This window comes from Hipposideros armiger, unplaced genomic scaffold (assembly GCF_001890085.2).
Source record: "Hipposideros armiger isolate ML-2016 unplaced genomic scaffold, ASM189008v1 scaffold_594, whole genome shotgun sequence".
NCBI lineage: Eukaryota > Metazoa > Chordata > Mammalia > Chiroptera > Hipposideridae > Hipposideros > Hipposideros armiger.
Window position 1 is genome coordinate 110,717 of NW_017731944.1, and position 19,798 is coordinate 130,514.

At 35.4% G+C, this 19,798-nt stretch overlaps 1 protein-coding gene across 4 annotated transcripts in view; it reads left to right on the top strand.

Moving 5' to 3' along the window:
* Nucleotides 1-19,798, top strand: part of MTHFD2L (methylenetetrahydrofolate dehydrogenase (NADP+ dependent) 2 like) — a 110,414-nt gene that overhangs the window by 11,748 nt on the left and 78,868 nt on the right. For all 4 annotated transcript variants that reach the window (XM_019624586.1, XM_019624584.1, XM_019624587.1 and 1 more), the window contains 2 exons: nt 3,384-3,568; nt 4,183-4,305. In XM_019624586.1, coding sequence (XP_019480131.1) covers nt 3,384-3,568; nt 4,183-4,305 — 308 coding nt within the window. The remainder of the gene's footprint in view (nt 1-3,383; nt 3,569-4,182; nt 4,306-19,798) is intronic.

The following is a 19,798-nucleotide window of genomic DNA, read 5'->3' on the forward strand; positions in this document are numbered from 1 at the left end:
ATAGCTCTCTATATTAAAGAATTTAAATTCATAATTTTAAACCTTCCCATGAACAAAGCCTTAGTACCAGATGGCTTCACAGGTGAATTGTACCAAACATTTAAGGAATAAAAAAATACCAATTCTACAGTAACTCTTGTAAATTTGAAGATGATGGAATACTTCCTAAGTCATTGTATGAGGGCATCATCACCCTGATACAAAAACATACAAAGACATTACAAGAAATGAAGACTACTGACAAATACCTCTCATACACATCAATGCAAAAAAATTAAAATTTTAGATGCAATCCACAATGTCATCCAGGTTTTTACAATTTTGATGTAAACAATGTTCTAAGAAGTGATTCTGAAATGTGGCCTATGGATACATACATCAAAATTGCCTGGGAAGCTTGCTGAACTTGCAGATTCCCAGACCACACCCATGAAAGGATAGGTACATCATGACCAAGTGAGGTTTATCCCAGGAATGCAAGGTTGGTTTAACGTTTGAAAATCAATCAATACAGTCTACCATATTATCAGACAAACCAAAAAAACCCCCATATGATCATCTCAATAAATACATAAAAAGCACTTGATGGTATCCTGATATAAAGCCTCATCAAACTAGGAATAGAACTAAATCAAGGAACTAAACATATAACCTGAACTCATAAAACTTCTAGAAGGAAACATTGGAAAAAAAACATTGTGACCCTGAGTTAGGCAAAGATTTCTTACACCCAACAGAAAACATGATTCATAAAAGGAAAATAGATTGAAATACATCAAAATTCAGAACTAATCTTCCAAAGAAACAGTTAAGAGAATGAAAAGGCAAAACAGGCTGGGACAAAATATTTCAAATCATATATCTAACAAAGGACTTGAATCTAGGGTATATGAAGAATTCTCAAAACTTCAAGAATAAGGAAACAGCCTATTAAACAATGGGCAAAATATTAAATTACACAATTCATCAAAGAAAGTAAATGGCAAATAAGCACATGAAAAGATGCTCAACATTTTTCATTATGGGAATGCAAATTTAAAGCACAATGAGATACCACCATATAGGCATCAGTATGTCTAAAATTTAAAAGACTGATGACAAATGTGTAGGGCAACTGGAGCTCTCATATACTGCTTGTAGAAATGTAAAATGGTACAACCATTTTGGAAAACAGGATGATAGTTTCTTACAATTTAAACATATGCCTGACATATGATTCAGCTATTCCACTCCTAAGTGTCTATCTGCTCAAGAGAAATGAAAGCATATGTGCATACAATGACTTGACATGAATATTTACAGCAGCTTTATTTGTCATGACTAAAAACTGGAAATAACTAAAAAATCCATCAACAATTAAGTGGATAAACAAATTTTGATATATTTATACAATGGAAAACTTCAGCAATAAAAAGAAATGAACTATTGATGCAACAACATGCAACAACATTAATGAATCTTAATTATGCAGAGTGAAAGTAGCTGGATGAAAAGGAGTATGTAGTGCATGATTTCATTTTTATAAAATTCATGGTAATATGAACTAATATAGTGACAGAAAGCAGATCAGGGTTGCCTGGGGATAGAGGGGGTGCATGACAGGGACTTGTGGAGTTGTGAGAATACAAAGGGGTACCAGGAAACTTGGGGGTGATGGATATGTTCATTTTCTTGATTGTGGTGATGGTTTCTGAGGTATATACATACATTAAAATATCAAATTATACACTTTAAATATTTACAGTTTATTATATGTCAATTGCATTTCAATAAAGCTATTACAAGATTAGGACAGTGGAGTAAGAGTGATACACTGCATTTACCATGATCTTCCAGGTCTTGAAAGCTATTAAATTTTTAGTGAAAAGGCAACAAAATTAGAATCAAAAGTAAAATTTACTTATAGTTATCTAGTTGAAATTATATTGTCTGACCAGTTTATTTGCTCAGTTAATTGCTTACCTAGGGTATGGCTGTTATTAAAATATATTTTTGTGTTGAACTGAAGAAATGGTTTCAAACATGGTCCTGCGCAAGAATACTCGTGGGAGCTTGATAGATGTGCACATTCCCAGGCTTCACCCTCTAGAGACTCTGAATGGTGGGTGTGGTCCTGGGGTCTGGGAATCTGCAAGTTCAGCAAGCTTCCCAGGCAATTTTGATGTATGTATTCATAGGCCACCTTTGAGATATATATATATATATATATATACACGAACTTTATTAGAGATGGCAGCTGACTTATTTGGAAGGGGCAACAACTTGGCATTTTGTGTGTTGGCTGGTATTCATGGTGCCTACCCTCATTATAAAAAGTGTGCAGATACTAGAAAGAATTAGGTTTTATAAGATTTTCCTTTCTTTCTTCTTCTTTCTCCTCCTCCTCCTCTCCCTCCCCCTCCCCTTCTCTTCACAATATTCATTGACCTGCATTTGGCATTTTGTATAATAATCATGTGCTACAGATCATGCTTTTATTAGGCCTTTCAATAGGGAAAGGACAAGGGCAGCAGGAGGAAGGAACCATTTTATACTTTATCAGGTACCTTTAAGAAATAAACACACAGTAAGAGTAACATCATTCACTACTCTAAGTTTGACATCATGGAAAGCATGCAGGTCTCATAATGCATTTCTTTGTGCCTTTCCAGAGAGAGATTTATATCATCTATCAACGTATAGCATTTCCTACGTTCTTAAGTACTTACATAAACTGCCAGGAAGTGATGTTTTTCTATTAGAGCCATGGTATGGGGAGAAACAGCCACCGCTTGCTGACCTAGTCCCCACAGTCATCAGTGACAAGCACGGCAAGACTGGCAGCTGTTGTCACAGAGTTGTCCTAGGGCTGTGGAATAAAATTTCCCCTTGAGTAAAAGAGTTGTGTGGTAGAGAGCTCATGACTTCATGGCCTTGTGCAGGATGCAGTAACCAAGAATGAATAGACTTAGCCTTAGAGTCGCAAGGCTGGGGGGCCAGGTGTACACAACATGGTGCAAGGCTTTGAAGATGGGTGGCATTTTTACCTAGATTGTGCTTATTTATCATCTGAAAAAATAGCAGAGCCTCTAATAGAACCAATTTTATAGTCCACACCTTGAGTATGTGGTTTGATAATTAAAAATATATATACTGTATATGAAAGTTATACATAAATGTAAACTATAGATTATAATATAGATCTAAAAAGAGTTGGAATCTTTCACAAAATTGTAAACATTAACCTGAAGAATGGGTGTCAAATATACTTGAAAAAAAATTCAAATCTTGGTTCCTCACTTGGAGAATCATAGATGTTTTATTTGCTCTTGTATCTTAACCTTATGTGGTTGAATGTCCTTATTGCATTTTTAGTACTACATTTATTCTTTTGTTTTCCATAGACACGATGCCATTATTATCTCAGGAACTGAGATGGCCAAACAAATCCAGAAAGAAATACAGCGAGGTGTGGAATCATGGATTTCCCTGGGGAACAGAAGACCCCACCTCAGTATCATTTTAGTGGGTGATAACCCAGCAAGCCACACATATGTCAGGAAGAAGATCAGAGCTGCCTCTGCTGTAGGTAGGGACGTTTTAGTTGTACTTGTTACTAAATGATGTTTTCTGCTTTTACTTCAAAGTGTAATCATTATGAATGATAATTGTCAAATTAGTGCTATTTGAATAACATGTTATTATAGATTATTTAGTTACCAAAGTTTATATTCATTTCGTACTAATTTCTTTAAATTCCTTATTGAATCAGTTCAGTGTGACTTCACATCCTATGGTGAGATGTGAGAGGAAAACTTTACATTTAAAAGGCCCATTTTGATTACATTTGCTTTAATCAGATAATAAACCTGGCCAGTTCTCTCTGTCAAATTTGGCGTGATATTAGTGGTGATACTATTTGTATTTTTACTGTATTCAAATTCACTAAAAGTAGCTTATCACAAATAAGTGCAATTTGCCACATGGGATACTGGGCCAAAAAATGCATGTGAATCATGAGAAAGCATCTGTACTATTTGAGAAATCCTTTCTGATGGTGCTTTGAAAATCATTTTTGTAGAAGGGCCTTTCCATCCAGTGGGGCAGGAGCAGAGCAAACCAGTTACACGCCGTGTAAGACGCCATCAATGAAAAAACACTTCTGTGTTCGTCCAGTGATTTTCTGTGCTTGTTTTCTTCCAGGTATCTGCAGCGAGGTCATTCTAAAACCTAAGGACGTTTCTCAGGAAGAGCTTTTGGATATAACTGATCAGTTGAACATGGACCCGAGAGTCAGTGGTATATTAGTTCAGCTGCCCCTGCCAGGTATTCAATGCTCTTCTATATGTCTGGTTGGGTTAGGAGAAAGGGATCTTGCAGCACTGTGTCATGATACTGCAAGTAATTTATAAAACATGCTCAGAAGGGGACTAGCTATTATACTAGCATGCAATAGGTGACAATTTCTGAATGACATGCTTTCAATGATTGAAATTGTGAAAGAAAAACAGGCATTGACAGTACATGCAGTCCTTGCTTTGCACAATGTGCAAGACCATGAAAATAACTGTGTAAGCTGAAACCGGGCAAAGCGATCTTAATAATCAAGGGCAAATATAACAATTGTTCTGTGGCCTTTAAACATGTTTTCTCAAAACATTATAATTCCCTTACTGTGGTTTATAAATGAATAGGGAAATGAAAAAAATAGTAAAACTAATATTTGTACAGTGCACTATATTTTAAAACATTAGAAACATGGAGAAGTAAAATATTTTATTTCTTTGCAAAAAACTTGTCAAGAGGAGTTGAAGGGTATTTGCCTTCTTCTCATCACATAATTTATAATGTGGAGAAAGTATCTTTTCTATGCCCTGGGGCCTTGAACTGTCATATTCCTTTTTAGGTTTGGATCAACTTCTGTTTTGTCCTTTGTATTTTCAAAGTTGTGAAATACCTCTGAATTTCTTTAATGTGAAGTTTTACGCTGGTCACTTCCTCTGGGACATTGTCATTTTTTGGTCACAATAACTTTCCTCATTGATGTTGATAAGTTTGCCTTCTCTAAATTCCTGTGGCTGCGTAAGTATATAACTCAGAGGATGCACTGTCAACATTCCAGGGTCACCTACTTCTTGTACAACCCATTTATATTCACTTAGAATCCTATTGAAGCAATTTAGCTTGTTTTATTCATATTTCTTAGCTTCACTTCATGCTCACTTAGGTCTCTCCTATCTTTGCTTGGCTGTCGCCATTTTCAGATCCATTCACATCCAATTTAACATCCAGCATCAGCACATTTTGTTTCTTTGCTGCACTTTCATCTTTATAGGCTAATTCCACCTGTCTATCATCCACTTTCACAAAATGCCATGTGAATTTATCATTGGGAGACAAGGAGGCAGCACACTTTGCCGTCTTCATGTGAACTGAATAACCTGTGTGCAGTGACCAATCATCACTGATGGACTTGGAAAGAAGTGACATGCTAGTCACTGCTCATGATGCTACATCTGTTATTTACATAGTGATTTGTGGACCAAAGAGCCAGCAGAGCTTATGTGATTACTCGTAATTAATATACCATGATAACTGACATTTGAACTGTGTTGTTGGAAGACTGGTGTTATTTAACTAATTGTGTCTCTGAAATTTACTCAGTTTTCAACTGAGCAAAGCAAGGACTGCTGGCTTAGTATAGGTTACAGTAGTTTTGTGCAGTTTTGAGCACTTCTGTAAGTTTTGACGTGCAGAGAGTAAAGCTGTGTGATGCTTTGCATGGGATTTCATATGTTACTAACATTTTAATTTATCCAACAATATAGCTTAATATTTTAGAATATGTTATTACTTTTGTGCTGATTAAATTATTCCAAATACTCACATTTCTGATTTTAATTCCAATATGGCTGCATTAAAAAAAAATCATAAAGTTGGAAAGGATCTTGGAAGTTATCAAAGTTTCTTTCTGAGAAAAATGCTCCTGATGGATAATATTTAGATTCATCATGTTAAAATTAATATACTGGTGTATCATTTACTTTTAGAACTAGAAAGGAAATTCAATACATACAACACCTTCATTTCATATTATAGGCAGCTAGGGTGTAGAAAACATCAGGGGTTTATTAACATCATAAAGCTGTCCAAAAAATCTGGCAGTGGGTTTAAACCCAGTTTGGCTTATGTGGGAAAAAAAAAAAAAAAAGCAGCAAACTTTTTTTGTGCTGTATTTGCCAAGCCGTTTACTTTTAGTCTGCAGCTTTTGAAATATCCCTCATTTGCATTTGTACTATATTCAAATAGTTACATAAAATGACACAAATTTTCAAATAACTACATTAGATTTAGTTTGTCTTAAACAAATTAGATTGACACTTGTAGAAATTGTGCTGCTTTGTGGGCAACACACCTTCTTTGGTGAAGCAGTAAGCCACTAGATGGCACTGGTGATCTATCTGTACTGAAATCAATGGCGCGCATCCTGTATTCATTTCAGAGGTGAGAAGCATGGAGCCAGAGGGACCATGGTGATAAGAAACATCTGCGTGCTCCGAGGAAGGGCAGTTTTCAATCTAGCTGCAAAGCCACTAATATACAAAATAATAGTGTCTAACATTTATTACATTAAGCATTTATGTCTCAGGCACTTTGCATTTACATTCATTGAATCCTCACAATAATCTTGTGAGGCTGGAGCTGTTATGGTGCACATTGTACTGATGAGGGACTTGAGGTTGCGTAACTGCCCCCAAGATCACAGAGCTGGTAAGGAATTGCACCGGGATGTGAATCCTTGTAGACTGGTCACTCATGGCATTACTGCTGACCGTTATGTTAGCACCCTCACCAGTGTCTCTATGTTAGCTGGTGGATAATGTGTGCTTATTATGTGGCAGGTATTCCTTTATATGGATTATGTTATTGAATCTTCAAAACAGCTTTATGAGTAGGCATTATCTTCTTCATTTTACAGATGAGAAGACCGAAACACAGAGGTTAAATGAATTGTCCAGTATTACTTGCTAGTAAATGGTAGAGCCAGGATTCAAATCTAGGCAGTCTGATTCCAGAGCCTGCCTTCTAAACCTTTATTAACCTATGCTATGTTAGTTAATTTAAATATTCATCTTCTTAACCTACATTATGCTGCCTCTCTGAACATTACAAGCACAATGTTTCAAACATTCACATACATACAAGTTCCTAGTGCTTGTTACCACCATCTTTACCAGAATTACTTCATTGTTCTTCCTTCCACCTATTCTTCCTGCTTTCAACCCTTGTAACCTATTTTTTTATGGCTTTGACTTGCTCAGTAATGATATTTCTATCATTCATAATTTATTTTTGGTAAGGTTAAAAATTATAACAGAATAAAGGCAGATATTAAATATACTATAGATATTAAATATACTATCCCTCCCTACTGAAGTTGCCTGTGTCTTAATTTAGTAATCATATAGTGAATGGTACATGCTTGCTGGCAGAAGATACCCTTCAGCTATGGATATATACAGTCTGAGTTTGTAATCTGGCCTCAATGATTTACTGACTTATTTAATTGATGAATAACTTCTTTTTCTCATTGTAAATGGGGGATTGAAATTTTATCCAACCCATTTGGGACATTTAGTTTGTTGGTTAATAGAAAAAGTTGGCTAAAATAAGAAGCCATAAAATAATGCATATTTACTTTAAACTTTGTGCTATAACATAAAATATTTAAATACTCATTTATTCATCAATCTTTTGATGTAGGCCTAAGGCTCTTTGGAATCCACTGATTGGAATTTTGTATCATCTTCTGGCATTAGTGATACCTATGGTTCATTGCCTATAATTTTCAGTTTGAGGTGAAGCTATAGGAAAATTTGTCTAGATTTTGAAAACGTCTCCCAATCTTCGTAGCTGTCTTGCCCTTAGCTGAGTCATTACTGACTCTATTTAGTTCCCAAGAGTCCTTCTAAAACGTTCAACTTAATTTTCATACAAATAACAACTGTTTTCTTTTCGCACCCTATTGTTATTTGGTTATACCATTTTGAATTAAACTACATAATTTACTGCAAAATAACTGGCAAAAACCGACTGGGAAATATGCACAGTTGTTTCTTGATTATCATGAAACTCAATTGTTAAGGGCAGGAGTCGTTTATTAACTACTCTCTGATATTCTCTTGGCAAGCCCTGACCATCAGCCTGCGTGTTTTACAGAAGAAATGGAGCACATTAGTCTTTTTGCTAGGTTGGCTAAATGGACGTGGGTTGAGATTGCCTCTCCTGTATATATCTTATAGGATGGTTATAATGAATCAATGAAACAAGAAGCAAATGAACAAAGGAAATGATTCTAGTCAATTATACCTCCAATATTCTATCATTTGATTAATAGCCTGAATTGCAAATTATTTCATGATTAGAAATCTGAGATTATTTTTTAAAATTAGGGCAATATCTTGAGTAAAAGAAATTCTAAATTAGAACTATAATTCTGATGTTGGAGGACAAGTTTGCATAAGGATTAAACAGAATGTATAAGTAATTTCCATGTATCTCATTTGGGTAGAAAGCAAAGGAATGAGAATTCTGGCCTTTTTGGTGGGATTGGTTCTGTCACAGGCTAAGCTTGTGTTTATGTTCAGAAGCTGTGTGACTTTGGTCAGGATTGGAAGTACTCAGGATAGAGTTGTGTGTCCACAGTCACATGGCCTAGCAGTTTGTCCTGTGCTTGTCCTAAAACCAGCGAGAAATAAAAACAACCATAAGCAGATGCTTCCCTGCGCCTGTCCTGTGTATAGATTCTATCAGGAACAATAAGTGATCATTTTGTCAAGGCCAGAAAGATGTCGGCTATTATATATTCTTTGCTCCTAATTAGGTAGTATTATTTGCTTTTAGCTTTTATTGAGTTATATCTATTATACTGGTGTTATATTAAAAGTTATATCATTTTTGGAGTATGTATCAGTATGTAGAGTAAAAAGGAGGTAGAAAATACTTTTTTTAGAACTGAGAACCAGTGACATTCTTTTCAAACTAAAACAATGAAAGGGAAATGATAATATTCATGAGCTTGAAGCACATTGGAATTTTGCTAGAATATTTGTTGTAATGTGGGATTTGGTGCAGAATGAATTTGGCTTTTTTATAAAATAACTTAATGAAAACATTCAGATATAAGACTGGAAAACAGCAATCAATGAAATTTTAATGTGGTATTTTACAACTACATCTCCATGACAACAAGCATTAATAGTTTCAGTGATGACAGATATTTACCATTTACTATTGGTAGGCACTGTGCTAAAGTGCTTTCTATACAAAAAACCATTTAACACTCACAACAGCCCTTACTGGTAGGTGCTATTTTTTAAATCCATGGTTTATAGTTAAGGAAACTAAGTGAACTGAGTACCTTGTATAAATTCAGAGAGGTAGTGGGTAGCAGAGCAGTGCCAGGAGACCCAGTTACAGTGTCCTTTCAACCATAATCACAGTCCTGCAACACAGACTGCAAGACAAGCACCAAGAAAGATGCCTGTTCTCCCCTTTCTGCTTTCTAAGAAGCCCACTTTCTGCATGCTTTCTAAGAAGTCTACTTCTCATCTATTTCTGAAACAAAATTATTGGGTAGATTGGGAAGACTTGTTCCATCCTATGTATGTTTTTCTAAAATAGTTTTTCAAGTATTTCCCTTCAATTGTCTAGTTTGAAGCCTTTGAGGATTCACATCTTACAATTTATATAAGGGAACTGAACAGAGAAATAAGAATGAAATACAGGACTAAAGGATTAAGTCTGGAGTAGGTAAGAAGAGTTAGAATTCACTGTAGATTTAAGAAAGATAACATTTTTTAGTAATTAGTAGACAGAAAAATCTGGATATTGACATGTAGATATGTGTATTTGACTAAAAATTGATTCATTTGGAGGAAAAAAAGCCTTTCCATAACTTGATTTTTCATTTGAAGGAAAAAAAGTCTTTCCATACTGCTTTTCTTGCATGATTATAAAAATTATGTATGCAGAACACTTATTGCTCTCTTTTTTTTTTTAAAGATTTTTATTGGGGATTTGGGGGATGGGAACAGTGCTGGGGAATTGGGGGAANGCTGCTGGCTACATACGGTAGCCCATGGCAACCCACTGCCACAGGGGCTGCAGCCTACGCTGTCGCCGGGGACTCACAACAGCCCAGCTCTAGGTTGAGCTGTTGTTCAGCATCTTAGCTGTAGAGGGCAGTGTCACTGGCCCTCATATGTGGGATCCAAACCAGGGCCCTCTGGCGTTCCAAGCCAGTTCTTAACCATCGCGTCACTCGGCCAGCCCTATTGCTCCCTTTTTAATGTTCTTAACCAGAATGGGATATTTTCATCACCTGGGCGCCATTCATTCTGTTTATTTCTAAATGATTTCTAAAATTTTAACTTGACCTTTGTTATAGAATTTTCCCCCTTTCTCCGTGGAGAGAAACCTCAGCTCTGTCTTTGGGTATTTAGAACAATTCCACATAGAATATTTCATTCCTTTTTTAGTAATATGTTTCCTCCACTAGGCTATTAGTTCCACCAAAGCAGGGAGAATTGCAGTCCACATTTTATTCCTGAAATTCACCTTCTGTCATGGTAAACTGTTGGAGAATGTTGTTAAAGAAATGGATGAAGCCTGTAGTTTTTCAGCCAGTGCTTTTTTGTTGTTGTTGATGTTATTCAAGTCTCATCCTTCTCCATTTAAGAGCGTAGTGTGTGACTTCTGTCACTGATTGAGATTTGGTGAGGATCTTATACCCCCATGACCTTGGAAGTTTCCTATCGCTATATTTATTATACAGATGACATGCTAGGAAAATACATTTATTTTATTACTTGACTATTTTATATGTTTATAGTTTTGTTTTAGTTTATAACTTAAATAGGACTTTAGGCTCTGACCACTTAACTACATTGGTTATCTAACATACCAGGGCTGACTTTTTTCTAACCTTCAGGTCTAAGCTTTCCTAGCCCACACCCTCTGAAGTTGTTTCAATTCTGTCATTCTCTATTTCAGACCTCTTTTTTTTCTGGCAGAGACAAAGTTCTCCAAATACCCACATGCTCCCTTACACGTCCCAGCTTCTCTTGGCAAATAGGTTGGGGCCATGTGACAACTGGCCACTGGACAGTACAGGGAAGTGACCTTTTTAGTCACTTCTGGACTGTGATGTTTAAGTTATTGTGCCGCCACCTGCACTCCTCTCTTTGTTGCAGTTGTCATGGAACCCAGATGTTATAGACAGCCGTAAATTACAAAAGGGAAGTGAGATTCTTATAGCACCTCACATGAATAAGAAATAAGTATTCTTTCATTAGTGACTGAGATTTCAGAATTTAAAAAAGACCCCAAATTTGATGAAAACTATAAACCCACAGATCTAAGAAGCTCAACAAACTTCAAGCCCATTAAATATGAAGAAAACTATGCCAAAGAACACCATAATCAAAATTGTTCAAAACTAATGTGATAGAAAAAATATTGAAAGCAGCAAGTGGGGATGGGGAACACATTATATACATAGGAACAAAGAGAAGGAATATAGCAGATTTCTTGTCAGAAAAAATGTAATCATGAAGACAGTGGGACATCTTGATCTTTAAAATATTGAAAGAAAAAAAAAACCTATCAGCCAATAATTCTAAACTCAGTGAAAATATATTTTAAAATGAAAGCAGAAATATTTTTTTCAGACATTGAGACAGAGGAGAGCCCAGACAGAGTTGAAAACAATTAACAGCAGACCTACAGTTTAAAAAATGTTAAAGGAAGTTTTTTAGGAAGAAGGAAGTAATACTATGAAAATATGTATCTATCCAGAGGAATGAAAAGTACTGGACATGGTAACTACATGAATAAATATATATGATATTTTTCTTATTATTCAAATCATTTCAGAATACAATTGATGTTTAACCAAAATAAAAACAACATAATGTGTGGCTTGTAACATATATGAAAGCAAAATGTATGACAACAACAGCACAAAAGTCAGGAAGAAAAAAATGGTAGGATATTATTAGACTCTTATGATATGTGTGAAGTGATATAATATTACTTGAGGAGAGACTAAGATTAGTCAAAGATGTATATTATAAAAACCAGCCATTGCTAAAAAACACAGCAGAGGTTTATAACTAATAAGCCAACAAAGGAAATAAAATGTAACCATTAAAAATATTCAATTATTCTAAATGAGGGGAAAAAAAAGAGGGAAAGACAACAATAAAAATACACAGCAGTTAGCTCGCTCAAGAGTTTGAGCTCTGAGCAACAGCGGTTCGAGTCCCGGCCCGAGCTGAGCAGCCACCAACAGGAGGCAGGATGGCTCAGCAAAGAAAAAACAAAACCAAAAAACAACAACGAAAAAAACCCACATAGCAGTTGATAGATTTAGTCACATAAAATGTAATGTTGTAAATAACCCAATTAAATGTTAGATGTTGTTAGTGGATAAAAAGTAAGACCCAACTATATGCTGCCTACAAAAAACACACTTCAAGTATAAAGATGCAGTGGGGTTAAAAGCAACATCCTGGAAAAGATATATTATCTAACACTAATCAAAGGAAAGTAGAGTGGTTATGTTACTATAAGGCAAAGTATATTTCAGAGCAATGACTATTGCCAGGGATAAATAAGGTCGTTCCATAGAAATAAAGGAGTCAGTTTATTAAAAAAAAAATAACAGTCTTAATCAATTATATACCTAAGAAGAAAGCTTTGAAATACATTCAACAAAAACTAATAGAATTGTAAGGAAAATAGACAAATCTAAAATGATAATCATAGATTTTAGTACCTCTCTCTCGATAATTGAGAGAACAAGTTGGCAGAAAATCAGAAAGGATATGGATTTGAAGCACAATATCATATGAGTATATTGACAACTGACTTTTGACAAAGGTGGAAAGATAAATTAGTGAAGAAATAATATGCTTTTCAACAAATGATGCTGGGACAAATTGGGTTTCATGTGTATATGAAACAAGAACTTGATAAGCTAGACTTGATCAAAATATAAAATGTCTGCTCTTCAAAAGATACTGTTAAAAGAATAAAAAGATAAGACATAGACTGGAAGAAAATATTTGTAAAGCATATATCTGATAGCATAAGTGTATACAGAATATACAAAGAACTCTCAAAAATCAGTACCTAGAAAATAAAAACTCAACTAAACAAAGCCCAGCTCCTAGCCAGATTAACATAAATTCTAAAATTTACAAAATAACAGAAGAAAAAAACCAATAAAGTGAATTTAGCAAGATCACAGAGTACAAAGTCAATATACTAAAAAATCAATTGTGTTTTTGTATACAAGCAGCAACTAATAGAAAATGAAATTTTAAAAACTCTATTTACAATAGCTTACAAATCATAAAACACTTAGGAGTAAATTTAAAAATTTTGAAATTAACTTCTATACTAAGAACTACAAAACACTGCTAGATGTCTATTCTTCCAAATTAATCTATAGATTCAGTGTAATCTCAATCATAATCTTATAGTTGTTGGTAGAAGCTGACAAACTGATTCTAAAATGTATATGGCTATGCAAAGGATGTAGACTAGCCAAAGCAATCTTAAAAATGAACAAATTTAGAGGACTTGCAACACCTGACTTCAAAACTTGCTGCAAAGTTATAGTAATACAGTGTGGTACTGGTGTAGGGATAGAAAAATAAATCAGTGGAATAGAATAGAGAACCCAGCTTTAGGCTCACACTTATGTAGCCATTTGATTTTTTTTTTACAAAGGTGCCAAAAGCAATTCAATAGAAAAAGGAAAGTCTTTTCAATAGACAATACGTGAACAGCTTGATAGCAAAATTGTGGGGGTTGGGGGTGAACCACAATATCTACTTCATACCATACAGAAAAATTAATTGGAATTGGATTATAAACCTAAACATAAAATCTAAAACTATATAGTTTCTGGGTAAAAACTTAATTTGTGTGCTGGGTATACAGGCAAAGTTTTCTTAGAAAACAACACAAAAAAGCATAAAACATGAAAAATTTAATTAGATTTCAGAAAAATTAAAATGATATGCTTATGAAAAGATACAATTAAGAAAATGGAAGGTATCTCAAAAAACTAGAAATAGAACTACCGTATGACCCAGGAATTCCACTCTTGGGTATATATCCAGAGAAACCCAAGACGCTAATTCCAAAAAAATATATGTACCCCTATGTTTATTGCAGCACTATTTACAATAGCGAAGACTTGGAAACAACTGAAATGCCCATCTGTAGACGACTGGATTAAGAAACTGTGGTACGTTTATACAATGGAGTATTATTCCGCTATAAAGAAGAAGGACATCGCACCATTTGCAGCAATATGGGTGAACCTAGAGACTATTATGTTAAGTGAAATAAGTCAGTCGTAGAAAGACAAATACCATATGATCTCACTTATATGTGGAATCTAAAAATTGAATAAACGAGCAAAATAAACAGAAATAGTCCCAGAGATGTAGAGGAAAACCTGATGATTGCTAGTTGGGAGTGAGGTGGGGATGAGGGAGAAGGGGAAGGGATTAGACAGCATAAGTAGGTAACTACAATATTGCCACAGGGATACAAAAGATAGTTCGGGGAATATAATTAATAATGTTGTAAATATTTTGTAGGGTGACAGATGAACACATCACTCTTGTTAGGGAAACCGCATCATGGATGGGATAGAGGTTTGATCACTGCACTGTACACCTGAAGATGATGTTGTATAATATTGTATGTCAACTATAATTGAATATATATATAGTCACAGGATGTGGAGTATAGTGTGGGAGCAGAGTCAATGGAATTCTAATAGATATGTATGATATGTGGGGGGAGTGGGGCGGCTGATTGGGGGAGGGGGTTGTCACTTTGAGGGGTTAAAAGCGTAACTATTGCACTGTGTTGTACACCTGAACTAATTAAAAAATAAAAAAAATAAACTTGTAAAACAATAGGGTGCTCATGGATTTGCATATATAAATATAAAAAAAAAAGAAAAAAAATGGATAGGCAAACCAAAGACTGGGAGAAATTTGCAAAACACATAGCTGACAAAGAACGTGTATTTGGACATACAAAGAATCCTTGGGCTGGCCGAGTGGCTCAGTTGGTTAAGAGCTTGCTCAAGAGTTTGAGCTTTGAGCAACAGCGATTTGATTCCCGGCCTGAGCTGAGCCACCGCTGAGCTGCCAACAGGTGGCAGGAGGGCTCAGCAAAAAAAAAAAAAAAGAATCCTCAAAGTTCAATCTTTAAAAGATAAATATCTTAGTTTTTTAAAATGAGCTTCTTAAACATGCACTTTACAAAGGAAGGTTTTCAAATAGACAATATGCATGCGAAAAAAATCAGAACAGTGGTTACCTGAGGGTGAGGATGAAAAGCAGGGGCAGAGACTGACTGGGAAATGAGGAAACTCTCAGTTGATAAAAATATTTTATATTTTGATAAGAGTTTAAGTTAGATTGGAGTTTTTATTTTTCAAAACTTATGGACTAGTACACTTAAGATGTTTGCATTTCAATGCATATAAACTTCACATGAAAATATAAATACTGAACTGTAGTTAATAATATGCACCCTGAAGCTTTAGGGATACATTAAGTGTTTTTACCATTAAATGCTTCAAAAATAGATGAATTGATGGATGAATAGATGGATAGGTGTGACAAAGCAAATATAGCAACATGTTAATTAACAATTACAGAATCTATTCAGATGGGTGTTTACTGCACCATTCTTTTAACTTTTCTGTATGTTTGAAATTTTTCATAATGAAATATTGAGGGTAAAACAAAAATACAACCTGTCCCCCAACATCCCAATCCTCTTTGCCACGCTTTACCTTTTCATTTTTTCCATAGCATATCAACTTCTAATAAATATGATTGCTTATTTATTGTGTTTATTTTTTATTGTCTGTCTGTCCTGCTATTCTACAAGGGCAGAAATTTTCATCTTTTTTTCATTGATGTGTTCCTATCACAAAGAACAGTGCCTAGACACCTATTAAATAAATGTAGAAACTGAGACAAAATTAGTGGACAACTGAGGACAATTAGAACAGACTACCATAAAGAAAAGATGTCTAATCTTTCTATAACCTCTGACTTCTACCTTTTAAAAATATAATAAAAAACCAAGGGTGGCTTTCATTAAAATCTTGATTTGTCAATACCTTTGCATGTATATTATTAGATACCTAGCACGTCTATGTCCTCTGATATAAATTTAATGTAAGAGATTCATGTTTGTTTTTCATTTGTTCCTTCCTTTCAGGACTTGGAAAATCAGAAATTTCAAGCAAAGCTTTATCGTAATAAACGTGAATACAAGGTCCTTGAAAGTTCACTCATTTATTCACTCAATAAATATTTACTGAGTGTCTACCATGTGCCTGGTACTGTTCTAAAGGTTTAGGATACATAAGTGAACCAATAGACAAAATTCTTTCCCTCTAGAACATATATCCTAATGAAATAAATGGCTGACTAATGAAATTATTTAGCTATAACCTCTTAATGAGTTAATTATTTTCTAGGAGTAAATGAGAGAGATAAGTTTGGAAGCTATGCTCACTGTTCTCAAGTTAATAAATAATGTTTAAGTTACACCTTATGGGTTCTACATCAAGATTTTAAGGCAGGAAATACTGTCAGGTGCTTACTCCTTGCCCAATATCATTTAAGAGCTATTTCATCAAGGAGTGAGGGGACGAAAAAGGAATGGGAAGTGACTCAAATCTCACTGTGCTTCTCCGCCCCCAAATTTAAGAATATAGTAGAGTTTGGAGACAGAGTGGGAGGTGTTGTCTAGGCCAGAAAGGGGTGGACCTGACTCTCCACCCTTCCTTAGCCTCTTTCTCCTATGGTCACAGCAACTCTTTCTCCTATGCTCATAGGCAGGCTTCACAGGCTATAAAAAAATAATTACAGAGTTGGAACCTACACATCACGCAAAGGCTCCCTCTGCCCTGCATGATTCTCCTGAGTGGCCTGAGAGTACATGAGGATCCAAAACTTGCCTTATTCTTCACAAGTAGTGTTGAAGACACCCTGGTTTATCAAGCCCTCAGTTTCCTAGGCACTGTGCACAGTGATTTCAATAAAAACAACAACAAGTAAATAGTACAGCACTCGAAGCAGTCTATGTTCTATAGAGAAAAACGCTCAGATAGGTGAGCATGTCTATTCTAATGATCTTTTTCACACACAAGGAAAAAGAAGAGATGGCTGAGTTTGGGGGACCTTGCTTGCAAACCTCAAGGACAGTCTCAAATTGTTTTTCTAGTTACCCTTCTCCCCTAGTGCCTAGCACAGAGATATATATGTAGATTGAATGCTAGGTAAAGATTTGTTGAACTGGTAAATGAATGAAGAGGGTCATAGAGCAATTGTATAAATAAATCTTTTCAAAGACTTTCTACAAAGAAATACCCAGATGTTCCAAAGGGCCTTTTGATTTCACTTACTTCTTGACCAAAGCTGAATGAACTCAACAATAGATGAGGATATCATAGTAAAGGAAAAAATAATAATAAACAAGAAAAGAAGTAACTACTATTGTTCAAGAACTCCAGATTTTGAAGATACATTGAGAAGTAAATCATCTCAAGTTATATGATATAACCTGTTGGTGACAGCAACTACTAAAAAAGATGTAATTATATAGATTTGAGTGGCTTAAAAATCTCTTGGGCTAGATTCCACCTGGGTATGAATGGAAAGAGACACAAGTGGCCTCAGGGACTAACCAATCCCACAAATATGCCATCGGTGGCTAGAGAGTTTTACTTCTTTTTTTAAAATTTTATCTTTAGGCCTCTTTTTTTCATTTCCTTATCTTATTACACCAGCTAGGATCTCCAGTACAACATTGAGTAGAATGGAGGGTGTGGGCACCCTTGCCTTCTCCTGACCTTGAGGGAAAAGTTCAGTATTTCATTATTAAGTATAATGTTAGCTGTAAAGTTTTTTATAAATACCTATTATATTGAACACTTAAAGCTTTGTTTTACACTTGCTGAGCCACAGCTGCAATCTGTTTAGTTCTCTTAGCTTTAGATGGACTTCTTGGAGTTTGCCTCCCATGTGTGTTGTTCAGGGGTTGGTCACAGATGTGAGCAGGGTTTGTGGGCACAATGTGAGTCTCCCCTCTGTGGCTTTCTCTTTTCCTGGTTATATCCCTTCAATTTCCAGCTGCTGTAATTGCTGCAAACTTGGTCTTTTGATCCCTTATGCAATTTCTATGCAATAGAAATCTGCAGATTTTTTATTTCTATGCAATAGAAATCTGCAGATTTCTATCCAAATCCTGGCTGTCCTATGTCTAGAAAAGCTTAAATGGGAAACTCTTTCAGTGACATTCCTTTCTTTCAAATGTCCATTTGTCCAAATCGTCTACTTTTAGTGACTCTGCAGTGTTTTCAGATAGTTGTGTTTTAATACAATTTTTCCAATGTTCACAATTGTATTTTGTGAGAAGTTTGGCCCAGTATAAATGATTTCAACATTATCAGACATGGGACCTACATTTTCAAATAATGTGGTCAGAATAGTCTTTAAAGGGAATGTGGAATTTAAGCAAAGATTTGAAAGAAGAGAGGGACTTAACCAAAGTGATTTTTTTTTTAATCCTTCAGGCAGATAGAAGAGCTATAACCAAGGTGGTAAATGCCTGAAATGTTGGAGGAAAGGCAAGAGGTGCAGGGATTTGAGGAAAAGAGTGGTGTGATCAGATATGCATTTCAAAAATATAAGCCCTGTTATTTTGTTGAATAGATTTTATGAGTGCAAAGGTAGAGGCAGGAATGAATTAGGAGGCTGTTGCAAGAATTCATGGAGAGATAATGGCTACTCAAACCAGAGTCGTGTTAATGGACATGGTGAGACTAGTGAAGTGCTAGATATGTTATGCAGGAAGAGCCAACAGGTTTTCCAATTGGTTGGATGTTGGGTGTGAAAGAAAGTGAGGTATTCACAATGGCTCCAGGGGTTTTTGGCAAGTAGCACAAAAGAATGGAATTGCCACCAACAGAGATGGAGAAGGCTGTGGGTGAATCAGTTTAATAAGACAAGATCTGTGCCCTGAAAGACTCACAATCTTAAGTGAGAGAGAGATAATTCAATAACTAATGTGATCAACTAACTGAATTAATGTGCTAAGAACGTTTTATGACAATTCTATGGGAGAGCAGAGGAGAAAAAAGTATTTCAACTTATGATGAAGGAACAGGTGACACTGGATCAATGTATTGAAGAATAAATTGAGAGTAGAAGAACAGCGAAGAAGTAATCAGTAATGGAAAATAATCATGAGCAATAGCACAGAAATGCAAAACTTAATGCTAAGAGCTTAGGGATGGGACACAGTTTGCTGTGACTTGAGTTAAAGATGTATAATGAAGATGGTTGGAAAAGGGATGGAGCACTTTCAGAGAGGAAATGTGGGAAAAAGATATAACCAAACTAAAGAATACTGTATTTGCCGGCATATAAGACGACCCCCTAACATTTCCACTCAAAATACAGAGTTTGTTATATACTCGCCGTATAAGACTACCCCCTCTTCGCACACCTTCCACACACCAAATAAAAGGTAAAACAATATCAGATTTGATTTGGCCCACTGAAGTGCAAACAAGCGTATTGTATTTCGTGTCATCACATAACCGTTTTGGCAATGTTGAGCCACCATGTCTGCTACATGTTTTTCGAGTTCTGGCCAGTGTGGGGTGCCTCTTCTTAATGCACACTTACCCCTTGGCATA